The sequence below is a fragment of the Salvelinus sp. IW2-2015 genome, linkage group LG26 (genome assembly GCF_002910315.2).
Source record: "Salvelinus sp. IW2-2015 linkage group LG26, ASM291031v2, whole genome shotgun sequence".
Taxonomy (NCBI): domain Eukaryota; kingdom Metazoa; phylum Chordata; class Actinopteri; order Salmoniformes; family Salmonidae; genus Salvelinus; species Salvelinus sp. IW2-2015.
In genome coordinates, this window is record NC_036866.1 from 36,441,832 (window position 1) to 36,463,858 (window position 22,027).

At 45.3% G+C, this 22,027-nt stretch overlaps 1 protein-coding gene across 1 annotated transcript in view; it reads left to right on the forward strand.

Annotated features, from left to right (window-relative positions):
* LOC111952561 (homeodomain-interacting protein kinase 2-like) overlaps positions 1-22,027 on the forward strand; it is a 90,675-nt gene that overhangs the window by 3,927 nt on the left and 64,721 nt on the right. The window contains 1 exon segment of the mRNA XM_070435027.1: positions 14,334-15,489. Coding sequence (XP_070291128.1) covers positions 14,334-15,489 — 1,156 coding nt within the window.

The following is a 22,027-nucleotide window of genomic DNA, read 5'->3' on the forward strand; positions in this document are numbered from 1 at the left end:
CTCGGTGGAAGCGGGAGGGATATGGGATCCCTCTGATGTGTCTGTCTGGTGAAATGGTTCACAGGTGTGCTGCTCTGGCGGTTTGGTTTGGTGAGGAACAGATGGGCGCGGGTTGAGTTCTGACCGAGCTGAAATGACAGGTTAGAGGTCAGGCTGAACAAAGCATTCACAGGTAAAACGTCAATGGGACTGTAACGTTACTGTGTGTGGCCTATTTCTACAGGCTCTATTCCGTTCATTCAACATGTTCCCATAAAAACGTTGGTATGGCGACAGATAGAGAGATTAGAACGAGGAGCAATTTATTCAGATTATTTCATTAGTCCAAGTGTGCATAATTCCTCGATTCCTCGAAAAACGCAGCACTGGCAACATTCAAGGCTGCAACGACCACTCCCACTCTTGGAGGACAGTGTGAGTCTTTGGAGGACAAGTTGCTGCTAGTGTGCTCAGTGTTTTGAGGGGGAGTGAGTTTTTGGCTGGGGATGTGCTGCTCAGTGCTGACAGAAGGCATTTCCGTACAGAGTGTTATGCGTGTGCGAAGGCCTTCTTCCAGCAGGCAGTTCTGTTGTTGCTCTGTGTTTGCTGTCAGTTTGTGTAGAGCAGCTGCCTGTGGCTCTGACTCTGACAAGCAGGTCCTGTGCAGTACATCCAGCTCTATCTGGATGCTGTGGTTTGTGTTCTGCTTAAGTATTGCGTGTCTCTGCTTGCTATTTCTTCCATCTTTAAGGAGACATTGTCCCTGGATAGAGTAAATGGAAGTTGTATTTGTTAAGCTATTCATTGTATAGTCATTTCTGGTTCGTAATGACTGTGCAGCAGATCGGCAGAGCTTCGAGGTGGCAATCTTTCTGTGTGTTTTTTTGTGTTGCCACCTCAGGCCTGGTTGCCTGGTGATTCCAGCAGCTCTCCTCCATGTCCCCACCCTGCTCCATCCCCACTTCCCCACCCACAAATACCGCTCTGTTTGATTGTGAGATGAGAAGCCATTGGTCAGCTCAGACTCAACCCATGTGACACCAATGGACACCATCTGATGGGCAGATTGGAAGCCCGGTTTTGGGGGGGGGGGGGGGGGGGGGGTGCGTTTGGGCCTGTGGGGGCTTCTGTAGCGACAGCTTTTGTGCTCTCGTAATCTTGCCTCCACCCCCCCTCCCCTATCGTCCCGGCCCACCCCAGCCCACCCCGCATACCAGCCTGTTTGGTGGTGGACATTGTCCAGGCCCTTAATCCTATTGTTTTGGATAATATCCCCCCCATACCCAGTCCATTTGGCATGGCATTCTTTGGAAGAACAACAGACTGGTTCTTTATCACAGACAGGGTCTTCTAGCCTTTCATCATGGCATGTCACATTACACTCATGGAGCCAGGGCCCAATAGTGTCCAATGATCCCACTGGGCACAGACGTCAATTCAACATCTATTCCATGTTGGTTCAGTATCATTTTATTGAAATGATGTGGAAACAATGTTGATTCAACCAGTGTATGCTCAGTAGGATATCTTCACCATTGTGTATAGACTACAGTCTACAGTATCTAAAGGATTGTTATTGCAGGATGGGTACAGTACAGTTCTGCACAAAGGAACAGAAACATTTTTTAACTGCCACAGTTGCCCACCCTCTTCTTTTTGTTTCAATGGGAGCTTTTCAAAGTGAAAAATTGTATGGCCATTTTTAATGAAGGCTTTCATGTTCTCTGTCTTCTTTCCTCTACTTCAGAGAGAGAGGGGGGAGAGGGAGAGAGGAGAGAGAGGGGGGAGGGGGAGCAGAGAGCTGGTTTAGTGTAGACAGATATATATAGACAGACAGACAGACAGACAGACAGACAGACAGACAGACAGACAGACAGACAGACAGACAGACAGACAGACAGACAGACCAGTCAAGAGTTTGGACACACCTACTCATTCCAGGGTTTTATCTTTATTTTTACTATTTTCTACATTGTAGAATAATAGTGAAGACATCAAAACTATTAAATAACACATATGGAATCATGTAGTAACCAAAAAAGTGTTAAACAAATCAAAGTATATTTTATATTTGAGACTCTTCAAAGTAGCCACCCTTTGCCTTAATGACAGCTTTGTACACTCTTGGCATTCTCTCAACCAGCATCATGAGGTAGTCACGTGGAATGCATTTCAATCAACAAGTGTGCCTTGTTAAAAGTTAATTTGTGGATTTATTTTCCTTAATGCGTTTGAGACAATCAGTTGTGTTGTGGCAAGGTACGGGTGGTATACAGAAGATAGCTCTGTTTGGTAAAAGACCAAGTCCATATTATGGCAAGAACAGCTCAAATAAGCAAAGAGAATCGACAGTTCATCATTACTTTAACACATGTCAGCCAATCCGGAAAATGTCAAGAACTTTGAAAGTTTCTTCAAGTGCAGTTGCAAAAACCATCAAGCACTATGATGAAACTGGTTCTCATGAGGACCGTCACTGGAAAGGAAGACCCAGAGTTACCTCTGCTGCAGAGGGTAATTTCATTAAAGTTAACTGCACCTCAGATTGCAGCCCAAATAAATGCTTCATAGAGTTCAAGTAACAGACACATCTCAACATCAACTGTTCAGAGGAGACTGCGTGAATCAGGCCTTCATGGTCGAATTGCTGAAAGAAACCACTACTAAAGGACACCAATAATAAGAAGAGACTTGCTTGGTCCAAGAAACATGAGCAATGGACATTAGACCGGTGGAAATCTGTCCTTTGATCTGATGAGTCCAGATTTGAGATTTTTGGTTCCAACCGCCGTGTCTTTGTGAGACGCAGATAAGTGAGCGGATGATCTACGCATGTGTGGTTCCCACGTGAAGCATGGAGGAGGAGGTGTGATGGTGTGGGGGTGTTTTGCTGGTGACACTAACATTGATTTATTTAGAATTCAAGGAACACTTAACCAGCATGGCTACCATAGCATTCTGCAGCGATATGCCATCCCATCTGGTTTGCGCTTAGTGGGACATTTGTTTTTCAACAGGACAATGACCCACAACACACCTCCAAGCTGTGTAAGGGCTATTTGACCAAGAAGGAGAGTGATAGAGTGCTGCATCAGATGACATGGCCTCCACAATCACCCAACCTCGATGAACGTTGGGATGAGTTGGAGCGCAGAGTGAAGGAAAAGCAGCCAACAAGTGCTCAGCATATGTGGGAACTCCTTCAAGACTGTTGGAAAAGCATTCCTCATGAAGCTGGTTGAGAGAATGCCAAGAGTGTGCAAAGCTGTCATCAAGGCAAAGGGTGGCTACTTTGAAGAATCTAAAACTTTTTCGGTTGCTACATGATTCCATGTGTTATTTCATAGTTTTGATGTCTTCACTATTATTCTACAATGTAGAAAATAGTAAAAACTAAGAAAAATCCTTCAATGATTAGGTGTAGAGAGAGAGAGAGAGAGAGAGAGAAATGAGATAGAGAGAGAGAAAGACAGAGAGAAGCATTGTGCACTAGATGAAGTAACGATTGGAAAAGCACTGGGCAGAGTTGCAGCAGAGTTGGCCTTACCAACACAACAGAGAGAGAGGTTGACGGAGCGAGAGAGTGTGGGCCGTTCTTGGTCACGGAAGGGAAGCGGAGCGTCGTCCGGCTGGTTGGCGGAGGGCTGGCAGCCCCTTCACAGATGGCTGCAGGTACAGCGACACACTTGGCTGATAAACAAAGGACTTCAAACGGCCAGATGTGCTGTGTGCGGCTGCCCCGGGGGGGGGGGGGGGGGGGGGGGAGAGAAGGGACAGACACAGCTCACAGTACAGAGAGAGACTGGGCCAATCAAGGGAATCAACAGGAATGGAAATGACCATCACACATCTTTATGTTCTGCTTGCTGTCTTTCCTCTCTGTCTGTTTTTCCTTTATCTATCACCCTTTCTCCTTTATCTATCACCCTTTCTCCTTTATCTATCACCCTTTCTCCTTTATCTATCACCCTTTCTCCTTTTTCTTTCACCTCTCTTCTTTTTCAGCTCTTTCGTTTCTGCTGGATCACTGACTAATCACCTAGTTGGCGTTGCTCAGTCTATCGCTGACGTGTGTGTGGTCAACATTACCCTCAAAGACTCAGATATTACTGGCTTTGATGGTGTGTTGGAGGGTAGAGGGAACGCTGACACCAGATCACTGATTCAACTGGCCTCTGGGTCCTCCATTCGTGCTGACGGGAAAATACAAAAGCTAAAGAAAAGAATGTTCCCCAGGCCACAGTTCAGATACTTTCCCATATCTTACTTCATCCCATGATTATCTCTTTAGTGCATTTTGAAACTATAATGGCCTCATGCTTTCGTCACTGTCATAGCTGCCCGAAATAGAAAATAATGTAACTTTATGTTCAAAGAAAAATGGGATTCTTCTGGTTTTTTCTTTTACTTTTCACTCATCTTATTATATATTTCTTTGATAGCCAGTTGGTTATTATTATTTCAAGGCCTCATTCATGACTACATAGACCAGGCTTTCAGTCCTTTGAAACGACTCCTCACTTCAAAGCCTGAGGCACATGGGTAAAAACAGCTCTGCCTCACTGCTCTTAGAGCTGACCCTTCTTTTCAGAGCGAGTTAGAGAGAAAGGGGGAAGTGAAGGAGAGACCGAGGGGGGGTGGAGAGACCCATGGGCCTCCGTGGTGCTCTCAGAGGTCGTGGGGGGTGCAGGGGAGGAGGAGGGGAGTGCAGAAGGGTTGCAGGGGTGCACCCGTCTCCTCTAACCTGTCTCCTCACATTGAGCATTAATGGCACACACACACGCAAACACACGTGCAGGCACCCCTCGTCCTCCATGATGGGCCGTGGCAGCTGTGCGCTCAGGCAGGGGGCTAGCAAAAGCTCTGGCTTTTCAGAGAATGCGCCTCAGAAAAAGGGCAAGACCTGACCTTTAGATATATGAAAGCTTGTCCTCCATCTCCGGCGCTGCAGGACTGTTGTTTTTGCCTCGTTAACTTCCTGAAATAAACAGAGTCAGGGAGTTGAGGCCTGGCCTCCGCCCTAGTAGCTGATATGGTGCTTATTGGCTTGCAGACAGTGTGGTCACTAACAGTGATGCTTGGCTATTTACATAGCGGGTTTTGCATGTTATGTGTATTTGCAGATCTGGTTTCAAATGCATTTTGAAATGATTTCAAATACTTTAGCTGGACTTGATTGAGCTTGCCTGGAGCAATGGAAGTTATAGAATAGTGTAAGTTCGCCCATCGAGCACTCCAGGCAGGCTAAAGCAAACCCTCAAAGTATTTGAAGGATTTTAGATTTGTACCCAGGTCTGGTTATTTGTGAGCATACTCACTGTAAATATCCTTGAAGACCTTATGTTGCCTAGGCTGTGAACCAGACTGTGTGGAGAGCTGAGTTGGCTGCTTGGCTGGTTTCCCTCATTACCTCAGCAGTTATGTCACCAGACAGTCTCTGCCATGTTTAGCGCACATTGCGTTGAAAACTCTACACCCTCCTCAAATGGTAGGTGTAATTCACGTGAGTTGGTGTGTGGCCGTGCCTGTCTGCTTGATATGGGTCTGTTGCTGTGGCCTCTCCTGGATTCTGTGAAGAGAGTGGGAGGGTCTTCCAGAGAGGAAGCTACTCCCCTGTTCAGAGAACCACCAGTTAGTTCATTGGAACAGGAACCAAGCTGCTAAATTACTCTGCACCATGGCCCTTTCCTGGTCTTCAGCTCAGTTTCAACCCCCTCCCCTGAAATAGCATGCCCCTTGTCACCTGGGGAAGCATGTGTGCCATGCTCTGCCCCATCCCTAAGTTCTATGTGACAACAGAAAGGAATAGGAGGAGGTGGAGGGAGACAAGGAATAAGGAAAGGAAAGGCTAACCACACGTGGGTATTGATTGTTTGCTTTGGCGTGTGAGGGATAAAGAGCTTCAAGACAGGGGCTGTTGTCCCCTCCACGGCTGGCCATCTCAGAGCAGAGCAGGGAGTGGGAGTAGCACTAGTCTCTTATCATTATCCGACACATTGACTCAATGGCGTCCCTACAACACATTCTGTCTGTCAGTCCAATCTGCACTCCAGCAGACAAGACCAGGCTAATAGGCCAGCCCACTTCCTCGAAAATGCTGCTGCTCAATATCAAACATGTTTTGAAAACACCTTGCCTGCCTCTCTGCTGATTGGTCGCTGGGTAACTTATCGGGTATGACTGGTTCTTCTGTGGTCGTGGTTCACCGCCCGACGAGGCAGAGACGCAGGGGCGGGCTATGGGTGTCTGTCACTCAAAATACCTGCTGGGCTTTGTGGGCACACGCACACATACACACACACTGTATTTGGTTCATTCCTGGCAGGGTGTTGAGACCAGGCTGGGCTGTACAGTTTCTCCAATGGGTGGGAGTTGTACCAGAGTACAGGCGTAGCTCCATCAGTATGTTGGAGATTAGTGCAGAGCTGTTGACCCCTGGGTTCCTCCTTGGCCCCTGGCGCCTGTGTTAGAGCGCACCCATACCCCAGGAAATGCTCCTCCATAGTGGACTGGACTGGACTGGTTGGTGCTTCTTAATGTCTCTGAAACCACAACCTATTGACAGATAATGCTATTCCAACGGGTTATGTCTCTCTCTTTTCTCTCTCTCTCTCTCTCTCTCTCTCTCTCCTCTTCTCCTCTCTCTCCTCTCTCTCTCTCTCTCTCTCTCTCTCTCTCTCTCTCTCTCTCTCTCTCTCTCTCTCTCTCTCTCTCCTCTCTCTCTCTCTCTCTCTCTTCTCTCTCTCTCTCTTCCTCTCTCTCTCTCTCTCTCTCTCTCTCCCTCTCTCTCTCTCTTTCACTCTCTCTTCTCTTCACTCTCTCTCTCCACTGCTCCCCTTTCTCTCTTTTCTCTCTCTCTCTCTCCCTGCCATCTTCAGCACAGTATCATGGAGGGCATGGAGGATGTAAAGCCTGCTCTGCTCATATTATTGAAAATGAAACAAGTGCAAAGCCATTAAAATACTTTCCCAATGATAATCATATTAGGGTAATACAAATAGGCCCCTTCGCAAATGCTATTACTATCTGTCTGCAGCCCAGTTAATTTACAAACCCAGTTGATTTTCATGTATTTTCTCTTTGATTGTTTATTGCCTTATTCCCTCTGCTTGGTATCTTTGTCTTGTTCTACTTGTCTGTTGATTGTTTGGTCTGGGTCGATAATTACATTTCATTGGAAAATGTTGGACTGATCCACAATCTGATTATGGTCTATGACAGTTAATGGTTTCTTCAGAAATCTTTACATGCCACAGGGCCAATATTGGTCGATCTTTAGATTGAAGTATGGTGGTTGATATGTTGTGTGTGTGTGTCTGTGTGTGTCTGTCTCTGGGGTTTTGTAACCTGGCACAGCAGCCTTTGATCAGCTCTTGCAGCACTGCAAGAACTGCACACATGCCACCTCAACATGCACACACACCATTATATCACATATGGTTAGACTGCCTTGGTGACTGAACGTTTAGGCCTACGTATCTATAGATACAAACAATAACCTGCTGTCCTGCTGCTCGTTAGGAGTGAGAGGGATAGAACATGCAGTGGAGAGACGCCTGTCGGGTCGGTACTGTACATGGGTGATAAGCAGAGAGAAGAAAGGCAGGCTGCTTATCAGGTGTGTGTCCCTGCATGGCCTCGCTGTGTTTGCCTGGTGACCTGAAACAGTAGTTAAAAGAGAGTCGTTTTGAGAGGGATGGTGGGGTTAAATGCCGAGTGTAGCAGCAATGTTACGCTTTCTCCCTTTCTATTTTCTCTTTCCATCTTTCTGTTTCTGTCTCTCACTCTCTCTTGCTCTGTCTCGCTATCTTTCTGTTTCTCTCTCACTCTACTCTCTCTTGCTGTCTCTATCTTTCTGTCTCTCTCCCTCACTCTTGCTTTGTCTCTATCTTTCTGTTTTCTCTCTCACTCACTCTTGCTCTGTCTCGCTATCTTTCTGTTTCTCTCTCACTCTACTCTCTCTTGCTGTCTCTATCTTTCTGTTTCTCTCCCTCACTCTTGCTCTGTCTCTATCTTTCTGTTTCTGTCTCTCACTCTCTCTTACTCTTTGATATGTCTTGCCCTGGGTCTCTGTCTGTCTGCCTGCCTGTCTCTCTCTCTCTTTTTCCCTCTCTCTCTCACTGTCTCTGTAGAGAGGAAGTTGGGTGCTGTGCTTTGTACAATTGCCCTGCTCGTGATTTTTCATTAATAAGAAAGACTGCTCAAATAGAGCTCATGCTGCCATCACCCTGTACCCCTCTCCTCTCTCCCTCTCCCAAGGCTAGGGTTGCAAAATTCTGGGAACTTTTAATAATCTATTGAAATGTGTCTAATAAATAAACAGGCAGAGGTTAGGCTGTGGCAGAATGAAACCATGCCAAAGGTGCCTCATAGAGGTAGGTGGCTTTTTATAGCGTCTGCACTTTACATGTGAATAACAAGCTGTAATCTATTATCWAACCACTGCTGAGCGGCTGCTTTGTTTTTCGTTTAGATGCGTGTTCATGGCCACCACCTAGGTAGTAGACTATTTGTCATTCATTATAAAGAAGATTTGGAATGCATTGGCTACAAGTGACCTTATGGATTTGTGTTGTAGTGTGTGTGTATGGTAGCTAGTCCGCCAGCAGTAGTTACCTGTAGGTTGAAGAGGACCTTTGTTGTGTACTGAGGCTGTGGCCTGCTAACTAGCTGTCCCTGACTGCCTCTCTGAGGAATTATTCTATAAATAAGCTGAGATGGGAGCTATAAAAGTGGACAGGGTGGTCAATAGTGGCCTGGAGTAGTGTGTGTTTATGTGAGACAGTAGGGGAGCGACAGGCCCTAGCACCCCCTCTAAGGACCGTTCCAGGCAGACAGACTCACAAGGCCAGGCTGAATGACATGGCTTACTGGCTCGCTCCAAACAGACAATATGTTCCTCTTCACCGCTGCATTCATTTTCACCTCCAGTCCCCTGGGAGGCTGGCTTACTCTGTGCTGCTTATGGCACAGGAGAGTCTCTGCTATGGGACTTGAAGGACAGGTGTGGACAGACAGACAGACAAGAGAGTCAGACACCCGCCACGGTGTCTCTCTCTCTTGGAAGGGGGGTGGATAGCGATGACCCTGATGCTGAGTGGAGTGGACAGCAGAGAAGGGTAGGGGTTGGAGGGGTTCTGCTCCCTCTCTTCTCTCACGCCACTGTCCCCATCAGAGCCGAGGAGAGCTAATGCTTTGTCTCGACGGACAGAGGTCAAGTCATTAACCAGTGATCTGCCCCCCATGCGCTCTGATGATTCCTACAGATGCCTTAATGTCCTGGATCATCCCTAAGAGACAGACAACCCTCAGATGGGCCTCTGGTGATCTCTTGCAGACTGCACATGGACTCCTTGTCCAGTGTCCACCTTGTCCATTCTGCTGAAGGGGATGGTTCAGGACCATGGACATAGAGTTCCAGGTCTTAACTTGGACTTAGTTTCTGCTACATTCACAGAGGGTTAGCTCTGAGAAGGGTCCCGCTATGACTGAGGAAGGGTTGTGTATTTGATTCCTCCTCTCTCCTCTAGAGAAGAGTGCTGCATGGCACGTTGTCATGCATACCACTATACAGGCCTTTATTAAAACGGCCAAGCACACAGGACCTAGTCAGTCAGTAACCAGACCAAGAGGGCCTCCAGCCTTTATTTTCCCCTCCTTCCATCCTCCCTCCCGCCCTCGGCCTCCCGCGCACACTCTTAGAAAAAAAAGTTTATATATATTTTTTTATAACCTTTATTTAACTAGGCAAGTCAGAACAAATTCTTATTTTCAATGACAGCCTAGGAACAATGGGTTAACTGCCTTGTTCAGGGGCAGAAGGACAGATTTTTACCTTGTCAGCTCAGGGATTTGACCTTGCAACCTTTCAGTTACTATTCCAACGCTCTAACCACTAGGCTACCTGCCTAATTGTATTTTTTTGGGTTGCCCCATAGGAGAACCCTTTGAAGAACCCTTTCTGGTTCCATGTAGAACCCTTTCAGTTCAATAATAAACAATGCTGGTTCCATGTAGAACCCTTGTCGAAGAACCCCTTTGGAACCCTTTTTTCTAAGAGTGCAGAATAGAGTTGATCCTCTCAAAAAGCAGATGAACCTTTGAAAGAGGACATAATCTCCCCTGAAGACATTGAACATTACCATTTCAGCATACTGCCTCTGAACAGGGGGAAATACCACTGTGGTATGCTGCTTAATTGCAGTGCACTAAAACACACCATGCTCTTTCAGGTATTTTAAATGGAGAGCCAGGCTACTCAAGGCATTTCAACATTGTAAATGTCAAACAATGGGCCCTTGACTGTTTTGTGTTTGGCACAGAGTTCAGAAATTCAAATAAATGAGGGCATTTGGAAGCTTTGTAGACTACAATGTTGGTTTAAATATAAAAAGGCAACAATTAACAACAACAAAAAGGGAGGTGGTTGTTACGTGTTCAGGGTTCAGATTTGAAACAGTTTTGAACTTATGTGGCGATTCAATACGGTGATTAATGCGTTCTGACATTCCAGTGAGGTACTATTGTGCACGTTGTTGCCTATGCATGTTGTTCAGAGATAACGTTCCAGCCGTTTGACCCCATTCTGTTTGTTCATTTAAATACTTATCTGTCTCTGAGTCAGTTACTCTTTATTCAACCCTTCAGTTGTGTTAACTGGAACTTTCCCAGCTCCCAGAGTTACCCTAGTGAGTCATGGATACGTTAAACTCGCCATGTTTAGTAAGTATTTCCTCAGAATATATTTCAGTTCAGATTCCCAAGTATTTCCTCAGAACACGTTTCAGTACAGTTTCCCAAATTAGACAAGTGGGGGCAAGTGTCCTGGCTGTCGCCTACATTTCCCCATGTGGCAAGTGTCCTGGCTGTCACCTACATTTCCCCATGTGGCTCAAGTTTGGATACCTATAACAGAACAGTAACCAACAGGAGTCAATGACTAATAACTAACGTCAGTTTGAGGATAATTTCAGATGGCGATGGTGCTGCTATGGAAAGAGCAGTTACAATTTGAGCCTAAAGCCATAATCCCAAAGCTGCCTGGCCGATGCAGTTACTGTTGGTCATCCCTAATCATAGTGCTATAATCCTGGAATGTTCCATCACCATCAGAATAGTAGGCCAATGCTCCATAGTATCTTATTATCCTCCCATAGGCTCTCAGTCAGTCCCACGCAGCACCGCTGACGGTGACTAGTGACTACGGTGCCCAAATTATTTTGAGCAGCAAAGTGCCCAGCTAAGGAATCGGTGGGTAATCCAAGTGACATCTGGCCCTGGTGTCTTATGTGATTAGCTGAGTGCCTTGCTCCTAATAGCCCAGCGGACAGTCTTCATTACTCCATTACTCCATCCATCCACACGTTGTTGCCACGTTGTTACAAAGCGGACTGGTGGGTCTAAATTCTACAGCGGCCGTCCACACAGACCAGTCCGAGGTGGGGGACAGAGAGGCGTGTCTAGGGCTATAGGGGAACCCTTATGCAAGACGAGTAGTTTGATTAAGCTTGAGGCTAGCAAATAGCCCCTAGTAATATGCTTAAAGGGATAGTTTGGGGTTTCCTCATTGAAGTCCTTTATCTGCTTCTCCAGAGTCAGATGAACTCGTGGGTACCATGGATATGTATCTGCATCCAGTATGTAGGAAGTTAGAGGTAGTTTCACGAGCCAATGCTAACTAACTTACCACAAAGACTGGAAGTCTTCGGGTACAGCTAGCGTGCCAAGGGCAAGGACCTCATTGCCAAAATCCCGAACTATTCCTTTAATCAACTAGCCTACAGGCGTCGGCTTCAGTGTGCAGCATTAAGGTGAAGACCAGATGACCGTTAGGATGACCAGTGTCCCTGGCTATATCGGGTCAGACAGACATTTGTTAGGAGGGAAGGGAGGAGGAAGAGGAGGGAGGAAAGGAGATGGAGGAGGATGAATAGGAGGAGAGGAGATTTGCAGTGAATTAATAATCTATCAGAACTCAAAAATCTAATAATGACAGAGTGACTAAGCACGTCTCCTCCCTCCGCTCCCTGTCCCAACACACTCCTGAATCATCATTTTGGGAACGTTTCAGGAACTCCTCCGAAACGTTGGGGAAATGTTCTACTCATTAGCTCCTGGACCTCTGCACAGCCTCTTCTCTTCGGAGTCACTGTGTGTTAAGTCATCTATAAGGAGACAGGAAAGCATGATTGGTTTTAGCATTTGGCTAGGGCTATGTCTGGTACTGTATATACTGTACTCACTGTGTGCATGCGTGGGTCTGTTTTAGTATTTTGAGTATGTGTGTAAGGATTTTGTTTATGTTTACAAATGGCAATGTGAGTGTGAGTGAAGATGTACACGGTGGTAGCTCTTAAATTTGTTAGTACACTAATTCGGGGTACATGGGAGACTGTAAATATAGCAGTACCGAGGCCTGCATGTAAGCAAGCGTGTGCTGCAACAATCATTTCAGTGCTACAAACATCATTGCTAAAAACCCTGTTTGAGCTGGTTATTTCTGTGCCGTTTTTTGCTTCTGAGGCAGCCGATTCCCATGAGCTCAGTGCCTCGCAGTTTACCGGTTTTGATTTGTCGCCTTCAGGATCTGCGGTTAAGATGGAGTTCAAATGCTTCTCTGTTGTTTCGAAAGTAGATGAAGGTTTTTCTCTCTCGCTCTCTTTCTATGTACCAACAGATGCAGCGTCTGAGTTGTCATTTAGCTTTTTGCGGAGGAAAGTTCTGTCATTCCTTGAAACATTTTGGTTCACATTTCTGTATTCCTCTGATGATTCTCTGAGCTCCCTATGAATGAGTATTCGAAAGACCTCTGTTTGCATTAGTCCAGATGGGAACAGAAGAGAAATGGTATTTCCTCTGAATATATATCATATCTATATAGTCATCATTCATACACAAAGTTCCTGTTTAAACCTTACATGTATCCTATAATAAAGCACGTCCCAATACTGGATTTAAGTGATAATGCCCTTGAAGCCTGTGTTTGGAGGATATATTGGCACGGGTGTTGCCAATATATCCTACAAACACGGGCTTTGAGGGCATTATCACTTTTATACAACGGGTTACCAACATATTCAAGAAATGATTTACATATTTTCATTAAAAACGTAATTTTGATTAATTTATTCATACTATTTCATCCTACTATTTCATCCTACCCAAGCCGGCTGGTCGTTCGTTCTATTGGTTCGGTTGCCAGAGATGCGACTCAGTCATTCAGTCTTTTTGTTCTGTATCTATGGACAGTCGTTCATTCTAAATGTTCCATTGCCATACTGGCTGGCAACATTCTTATCCCTTGCTTGCTAGCTAGCCAACTACGGCTAACTTACAGTCACGTCAAACAGTGCAGACAGAATAACAACAGTAGCTGCATCTGTTTAAGCTGTTTTCTAGTGATATTTATTTGGATACATCCATAACAATGAACTAATGAGGCACGATTTCGCCTGGCATAGAAAATGTGCTCTCTCGGAGGACACTGTTGTTCAGAGGAGCTAGCCAACAACACAGCTAACACAATCACTTCAAACTGAAGCTGGAAAGACTGCAAACTAGCTGCACTTCATTTCGTTTGACCTTTTTTCAATTTACATTTCTTTGTATATATCCATAAAAATTACGCCAGCTGATTCATGATTTCGACTGGCTGAGAAACACTGCCTGCCTCTCTCTCTCATCCCGACTCTCGACCCCTACTTGTTCATTACTATGGGACAGTTGGAGATCGAATTTGAATATTGAAACAATGTTGCAAATGTCTGAGAGACATACAATAAGGTTTATACAAATCTCTACTGTTGAAAACTAAATGTTAGTCTAAAAGAAATGTGAGATAATGTCTAGATGCTTTTTACAGTGGAGATCAAGTTTCTAACTTCCCTGCCTGGGCTGATGAGACAGTAGATTGCGCAGTCAGATGGAACAGAGTAAATAGGCATTTTAACGTCAAAGATTTAGCCGGTGGTAACTTGTGGAATAGACACCGTCTGGAATGCGCTTCTAACCAATCAGCATTCAGGATTAGACCCACCCGTTGTATAAATACTTTTAAAACATCTATGCACACATTTCTCTCTCTCTTGCCATGAATAGCATACATGATACTTAGTTATGAATATTTGCCTTAAACTGTGAAATAACCAATGTGAATCTAAGTGTCCAGTGTACATGTCGGTTGAGTGAGGCATTGATGTGTCAGCATGGGCCTAGCTGAACGCTGTAACGACCAGCCCTGACCTAAGCGCTCTTTATTTAAAGACGCCGCTCGTGTTTCAAGCACTGTCTCACATTCCTACCTCTCACTTTTTATCTCTCCCACTCCCTTCTCCCCCTCCCCTCCTTTTTTCCAGGTATGGCCTCGCAAGTGCAAGTCTTGTCCCCTCACACTCTCCAGTCAAGTGCCTTCTTTAGCGTGAAGAAGCTGAAGGTGGAGCAGAGTTCATACTGGGATATGACAGGGTACGGCACACACAGCAAAGTCGTCTACAGTCAGAACAGCAAGCAGCAAGTGTCGCACGCCACCCCTCTTGGCATCAACTCCTCTCTGCCCTACGAGCAGCCAGCGCTCATCTTCCCGTCTAGCGCGGGGCACATCGTGGTCGCCTCGGCCAGCAGTACCTCGGGCACCGCAGGGCCTCTGGGACCTCTGTTGGGCTTGGCCAGTAGCAGTAGCGGCAGTGGAGGCGGAAGCGGAGGAGGAAGTGGTGGAGCCATCCACAACCTGACCCGTCGCAGCACCGTCAGTCTGCTGGACACCTACCAGCGATGCGGGCTTAAGCGCAAGAGTGAGGAGCTTGACAACAGCAACAGCAGCGTGACGATCATCGAGGAGCACGGCAGCGGCACAACGATGATCCAGAACGCAGCCAGCGGGGCCGCTGTGGCCATCGCCACGGCAACGGCCACATCGACAGCCACCTCCAAGAACAGTGGTTCCAACAATGAAGGGGACTACCAGTTGGTGCAGCACGAGGTGGTCTGCTCCATGACCAACACCTACGAGGTGCTAGAGTTCTTGGGCAGAGGCACCTTCGGCCAGGTGGTCAAGTGCTGGAAGAGGGGCACCAACGAGATTGTTGCCATCAAGATCTTGAAGAACCACCCGTCATACGCGCGCCAGGGCCAGATCGAGGTGAGCATCCTGGCCCGGTTGAGCACGGAGAGTGCAGACGACTACAACTTTGTGCGTGCCTACGAGTGCTTCCAGCACAAAAACCACACGTGCCTGGTGTTCGAGATGCTGGAGCAGAACCTGTACGACTTCCTCAAGCAGAACAAATTCAGTCCACTGCCGTTGAAGTACATCAGACCGGTCTTGCAGCAGGTGGCCACGGCCCTGATGAAGCTCAAGAGCCTGGGCCTGATTCACGCTGACCTGAAGCCGGAGAACATCATGTTGGTGGACCCCTCCAGGCAGCCGTACCGCGTCAAGGTCATCGACTTTGGGTCGGCCAGCCACGTGTCCAAAGCTGTGTGCTCCACCTACCTGCAGTCCAGATACTACAGGTAAGAGCAGTTTCTATCACCTTGATTTAATTAGGAAATCCCACTGAGATCAGAAAACCTCTTTCCCAAGAGAGATCTGGCAGTTGGTTTGATAAAAAATAGGGTTTGAAAATGTTTAGATGGGACAGCTCTGTGCCAGTCTTATGAGGTGTAGTTGGTTAGGGTCTCTCCTTCTCCCTCTCCCTCTCCCTCTCCCTCTCCCTCTCCCTCTCTCTCTCTCTCTCTCTCCTCAGTGTTAACCCTCCCCCTTTCCGCTGTGAGATGCGGGGACAGTAAAAACTCTGAGGCTTGCTGAGAAACCAGCTGCTTATCGTGTTTAATATGATAAAACACCCATGTTGTGGTGCTGCTTTGAAGCTTAAGAAGGCAGGTCTGTTGAGTAGTGTGCTGCTTTACAGCGTGGCGGTAACAGCGCCACAATGACAGCACCAGGGAAATATTTGCCGCAGAGACATTTTCGGTCTCAAACACTAGTTTCTGAGAAAAATGTGTTTGATGTTGTGTTATTAGAAAAACAAGCCAGAGAAACCCCTCATTGAAGAGGGACTGTAAACATGTAGAGGGACTGTAAACAGTCCGCTCCCCCCGCCCCACCAAGGCTCCCATTTTCCCCGGGATGGAGATGTGGGGTCAGGCTGAGTTCTTCATCCCTGTAATCCACACCAGCGGGCCCAGCATTAGAAACAGATGACTCGCTGGGTAGGACTTTCTTCTCCCCTACTGCTTAAAGTATTTTTTGCCTATAGCAAAGGGCTATACACCGCGTTGGTGGGAGCGAGAAGTCTAATAGTGTTCACACAGAGAGCAGCTTTGTTGCTGTTTAGGACTGCGCTAGTCTGGGGAGAGCAGGTGTGAGGCACAGTAAGCACCACACACACACACACACACACACACACACACACACACACACACACACACTCTCTGCAGAGAGGTGATTATGTTGATAATGTGTTGGTGTGAGATGTTTATTTTATATCTGCCATGGCAGATTATTGTTTTCTGCAGCTTATGTAGATGATAGAGAAAGGTGTTTAGACTTGAAAGGGACTTAGAGTAATTGATATCAACCTGAATGTGTGTCATTTAAAACCTTGTTCAGGAATTATCTCACATAAGACCATATGATATACATTTTTATAGAGTGCTATGCCTCCATTTCATTTGAAATGGAAATGAGGTTAATAAGAAAAAACCCTCTCATCATGATCTAACACTCTATATGTGTCCCAACAGTCTCTTTAGTTGGAGAACGAGGTAGAGGCTAACCGAAATATGCAAATGGGGAAACACTACAGTATCCCCCTCTACTCTACCCATCTCATGTTAAATAGAAGCTTAGTAACCAATGATGAATATGTAGGCTATGTCTATGCTAGTAGGCCATCTTAAATAGTAGCCTATGTACAGTACCTTCTGAAATTATTCACACCCCTACTTCTTCCACATTTTGTTGTGTTACAGTCTGAATTCAAAATGGATTCAATTTAGATTTTGTGTCACTGATCAACACACAATAACCAATCATGTCAAAGTGGAATTTTGTATGTAGAACATTTTAGAAATCAATAGAAAATGTAAAGCTGAAATGTCTTGAGTCAATAAGTGTTCAATACATTTGTTACGGCAAGCCTAAATAAGTTCAGGAGTAAAAATGTGCTTAACAAATCACATAATAAGTTGCATGGACGCATTCTGTGTTCAATAATAGTGGTTAACATAATTTTTGAATTACTACCCCATCTCTGTACCCGACACATAAAATTATCTGTAAGGTCCCTCAATTGAGTAATGAATTTCAAGCACAGATTCAACCACAAAGACCACGGAGGTTTTTCAATGTCTCGCAATGAAGGGCATCGATAGTTAGATGTGTAAAAACAACAGACGCTGAATATCCCTTTGAGCATGGTGAAGTTATTCTGTAGGCTTTGGATGGTGTATCAATACACCCAGTCACTTGAAAGTTGCCAGAAAAGAAGGAAACTGCTCAGGGATTTCACCATGAGGCCAATGGTGATTTTAAAACAGTTACAGAGTTTAATGGTTGTGATATGAGAAAACTGAGGATGGATCAACTCATTGTAGTTACTCCACAATACTAACCGAAATGACAGAGTGAAAAGAAGGAAGCCTGTACAGATAAAACATATTTCAAAACATGCATCCTGTTTGCAACAAGGCCCTTATTACTGCACAAAATGTGGCAAAGAAATTAACTTTAGGTCCTGAATACAAAGCGCTATGTTTGGAGCAAATCCAACACAGCTAGTGGTGGCCCGTCATTCAGTGCCTCACCTATTTTGAGACCCACATTTTTAGAAGAAAAAATATATATCTTTTTTGGGGGGGCATGTTATTTTGGCATTAATACGTGTCACATATCAGTTTGTAAACTATGTAAAAAAAATGTATATCATTGAATTAATAAAGCCGCGTACAAACATGGTCTCTTTTTTGTTTTCTTGAGTAAGGCAGCTCCAACATGCAGGTGTTTCAGCCTAGCTCAGTGCTTTATGTGGTGGTGGGGCAAGCCAGCAGAAAATAGGAGCATGGCGCTGATTGGCTCAGTGTTCTGTCACTCATGGGGACACTACCGTCACAGGCCAAGTCTAAGTCCTTAGTAAGAGAAGACATCAAAAATTTCAGCCCTTTGGCTCCTGCCATAGAGTTATATTATAAGTACCCTTCCAAGAAGACTCAAGGTCATTGGCCACAGATAAAATGACTTCAAATAACATTATATCTACAGTAGCTTTGATTGGAATGATCATGTCAACATCTTACTTCCAAAATCTTAGCTAGCAGTCATCATCATGAATCAAGTCGCCAAACCCACTGGCTCCAGGTCATCTATAAGTCTTTGCTAGGTATAGCTCCGCCTTATCTCAACTCACTGGTCACCATAGGAACACCCACCCGTAGCACGCGCTCCAGCAAGTATATTTCACTGGTCACCCCCAAAGCCAACACCTCCTTTGGCTGCCTTTCCTCCAGTTCTCTGCTGCCAATGACTGGAACGAACTACAAAAATCACTGAAGTTGGAGATATATCTCCCTTACTAACTTTGAGCGTCAGCTGTCAGAGCAGCTTACCGATCGCTTTACACAGCCCATCTGTAAATAGCCCATCCAACCAACTACCTACCTCATCCCCATATTTGTTTTTGTTTTTCTGCTCTTTTGCACACCAGTATTTCTACTTGCACATCCTCATCTGCACATCTATCACTCCAGTGTAAATTGCTAAATTGTAATTACTTTGCCACTATTGGCCTATTTATTGCCTTACCTCCTTACTTCATTTGCACACACACCAATACTTCATACTTCATTTGCACACACAAATTTGCACACACAAATGAATACAGATATACAGATATACAGATTTTTCTTTTGTGTTATTGACCGTACATTTGTTTATCCCATGTGTAACTCTGTGTTTTTGTGCGCACTGCTTTGTTTTTGTCGCACTGCTTTGCTTTATCTTGGCCAGGTCGGAGTTGTAAATGAGAACTTGTTCTCAACTGACCTACCTGGTTAAATGAAGGTGAAAAAAAAAAAAAAAAAAAAAGTCTACAATCTGTTGGCAAATTCTTTTTAATCCTGTCATAGGGCTCCCGAGTGGCGTAGTGGTCTAAGGCACTGCATATCAGTGCAAGAGGTGTCACTACAGTCTCTGGTTTGAATCTAGACTGTATCACATCCGGTCTTGATTGGGAGTCCCATAGGGCGGTGCACAATTGGCCCAGTGTCGTCTGGGGTAAGCCGTCATTGTAAATAAGAATTTGTTCTTAACTGACTTGCCTAGTTAAATAAATGTAAAAATAAATAGTGAAGAGAATTTATAGGTAAAATGTATGGGTGCTCATTGGCCATTGGACATACACAGCAAGTTGGAAATTGCCACCTTCCTTCCTGTTTAAGTGAGGTGAGGTGAATCCAAAAATGTATTGTATACTGCTGCATAAATTATATAATATACCAGGGAGATATGTATACTGTAGCTAAGAAAGTAATACTAAGTGTACGTTGTGTACTAAGCTGTTAGTAGCCCATGTGCCTCACCCTAATAACTTGGTCTATTTCTCCAACGCAGTATTGTAAACACATCGTTCGTGGCCGGTGTGTGATTGTTTGAAGAATTCTTTCTGTACAGCTTTGACAGTGCTACTGATAGTAGTGGTAGCGCTTGGCTTGCACATGCAAATTCAGCTCACACAACATTCTATAATAGAATTGTCTTATTTGACGTGTCAAATTAAAAGCTTATTTAACGAGTCAAATAGTGTTATTTGACGTGTATCTTTATGACACGCAAATACCCAAACGGCATTCAATGTGCCTCACGCTAATAATTTGGTCTATTTTCACCTCTTAATTTCGCTTACTGTTCTAACTTGGTGGTGCACATAGCCTACAACCTGTTTTAGAGAAATGTAATCATCGAATAATGTAAGAGCTTTCATTGTCTGCTTATATGCCCCCTTTATTTATAATACGGTTTTGACTTGGTGTACAAGGAGAACACTGTAAGAACGGCCCATGGTCTGAATTGTGTCGCAGTACATTTCAAAAGTGCTGAACAAATAGTTATATTGACTATGTCCGTCGTCGCTCGCTCATTAATGTCTTAATCAAAATTACGGATTGCCTCTTATCCGCTTATCGTCCCCTTATGCCATAGTTTGTACATCTCAATTGTCAGTAGAAACCACATTTGTTTAAGCAAGTCAGCCATATCAGCTATGTTTTTTTAAAAGCCAGTAAATGAGGCTGAATGAACTGTTTTGCTGCCAGGCAAGGCTCCGCTGATAGCCAGGTGTAGCAGTGGTAAGGTGTTGGGACTCTGCTGTTGGGACAGCTTTATGTAGGCCCTAACAGTTTGTGGGCACCGTTTGTNTCCGCTGATAGCCAGGTGTAGCAGTGGTAAGGTGTTGGGACTCTGCTGTTGGGACAGCTTTATGTAGGCCCTAACAGTTTGTGGGCACCGTTTGTCACCGTTATAGTGCAATTAATGTAGTGTTTAGTGTTGTGTAGTGGCTTTGCTGGCATGCATCCCACATATTTAAAAGAAATTCCCCACCAAGATTGACATGCTAAAATTGCCACTGAACACAACACATAACTGAGTACCTCTCTTCATATTTTCAAGCATGGTGTTTGCTGCATCATGTTATGGGTATGCTTGTCATTGGCAAGGATGTTATGTTCCCCAGTTTCTGTGTTGGTGTGGGTTTGTAAGTGTGTCTATTTCAGGAAATGGCTTCCCGGATTCCAAAAGCAGCTGATTGGTCGGCCCCATCATTGATTGGAGCTCTGTGCAGGAGATACAGCTGTTTCTTCAATTACCAACTCCTTCTCCAGCTTTATAAAAGCCAGTGTTCCTTTGTCAGAAGAGAGCTTCTTTTTATATCCTGTGTTGGTTAGTGAAAGTTTTGTTGATATTATTTTGTAGCTGCTCCTTAAGAGGTATGTGTATGCCAATAAGTCTTAGTGTTTTTGGTTATTTAATTTTTTCACTTAAAGTATTGGTAAATTATTCTGTTTCATTTGTTCCTGGGGGGGAACGCACCTTGGGAGTGTTTAGGCAAGAGGCCTGCGGGCATACATAACCTGTAGTATTTAGTCTGTCTATGCACACTAGGTAAGACCTGGGTGGACCACCCCCTGTATTTTGGTTAGCGTGCCAGGTGGTGCTAAAGGTTAGGTAAGAAGTGGGAAGGCAGGTAAGGTAGGAGAGGGGATTCCTTAACTTTGACTTTCTTTGCTTTGGTTCCGTCCAGCCCCTTTTCCCCACATTACCGTGTTTATGAATAATAAATTCCCTGTAAACGGTATTTTTCTCTGCCTCTGTCGTCCTTCCTCGCACCTACGATCACATACTTTTTTTCACTCCACTGGATGTTGAAATGTAGCGGGGTGTTGCGTTCCCTCCAAGAGGCGTATGTAACAAAGGACTAGGGAGTTTTTTTTGGGATAAATTAAACGGAATAGCGCTAAGCACAGGCAAAAATCTGGTTCAGTCTTCTTTCCAACAGATACTGGTAGATCCTTTCATCAGAACAATAACCTAAAACACAAGGCCAAATATACACTGGAGTTGCTTACCGAGATGACGTTGAATGTTCCTGAGTGGCCTAGTTACAGTTTTAACTTAAATCCCAAGTGGCACATAGGTCTAAGGCACTGCATGGTAGTGCTAGCTGTGCCACTAGAGATTCTGGGTTCGAGTTCAGGCTCTGTCGCAGCTGGCCGTGACCGGGAGACCCATGGGGCGGTGCACAATTGGCCCAGCGTCGTCCGGGTTAGGGGAGGGTTTGGCCGGTAGGGATGTCCTTGTCCCATCGTGCACTAGCGACTTCTGTGCACGCTGACACGGTCGCCAGATGTACGGTGTTTCCTCTGACACATTGGTGCGGCTGGCTTCTGAGTTAAGTGGGCATTGTGTTAAGAAGCAGTGCGGTTGTGTTTCGGAGGACGCACGAGACCTTCGCCTCTCCCAAGTCTTTACGGGAGTTGCACAAAATTGGAGAGAAAA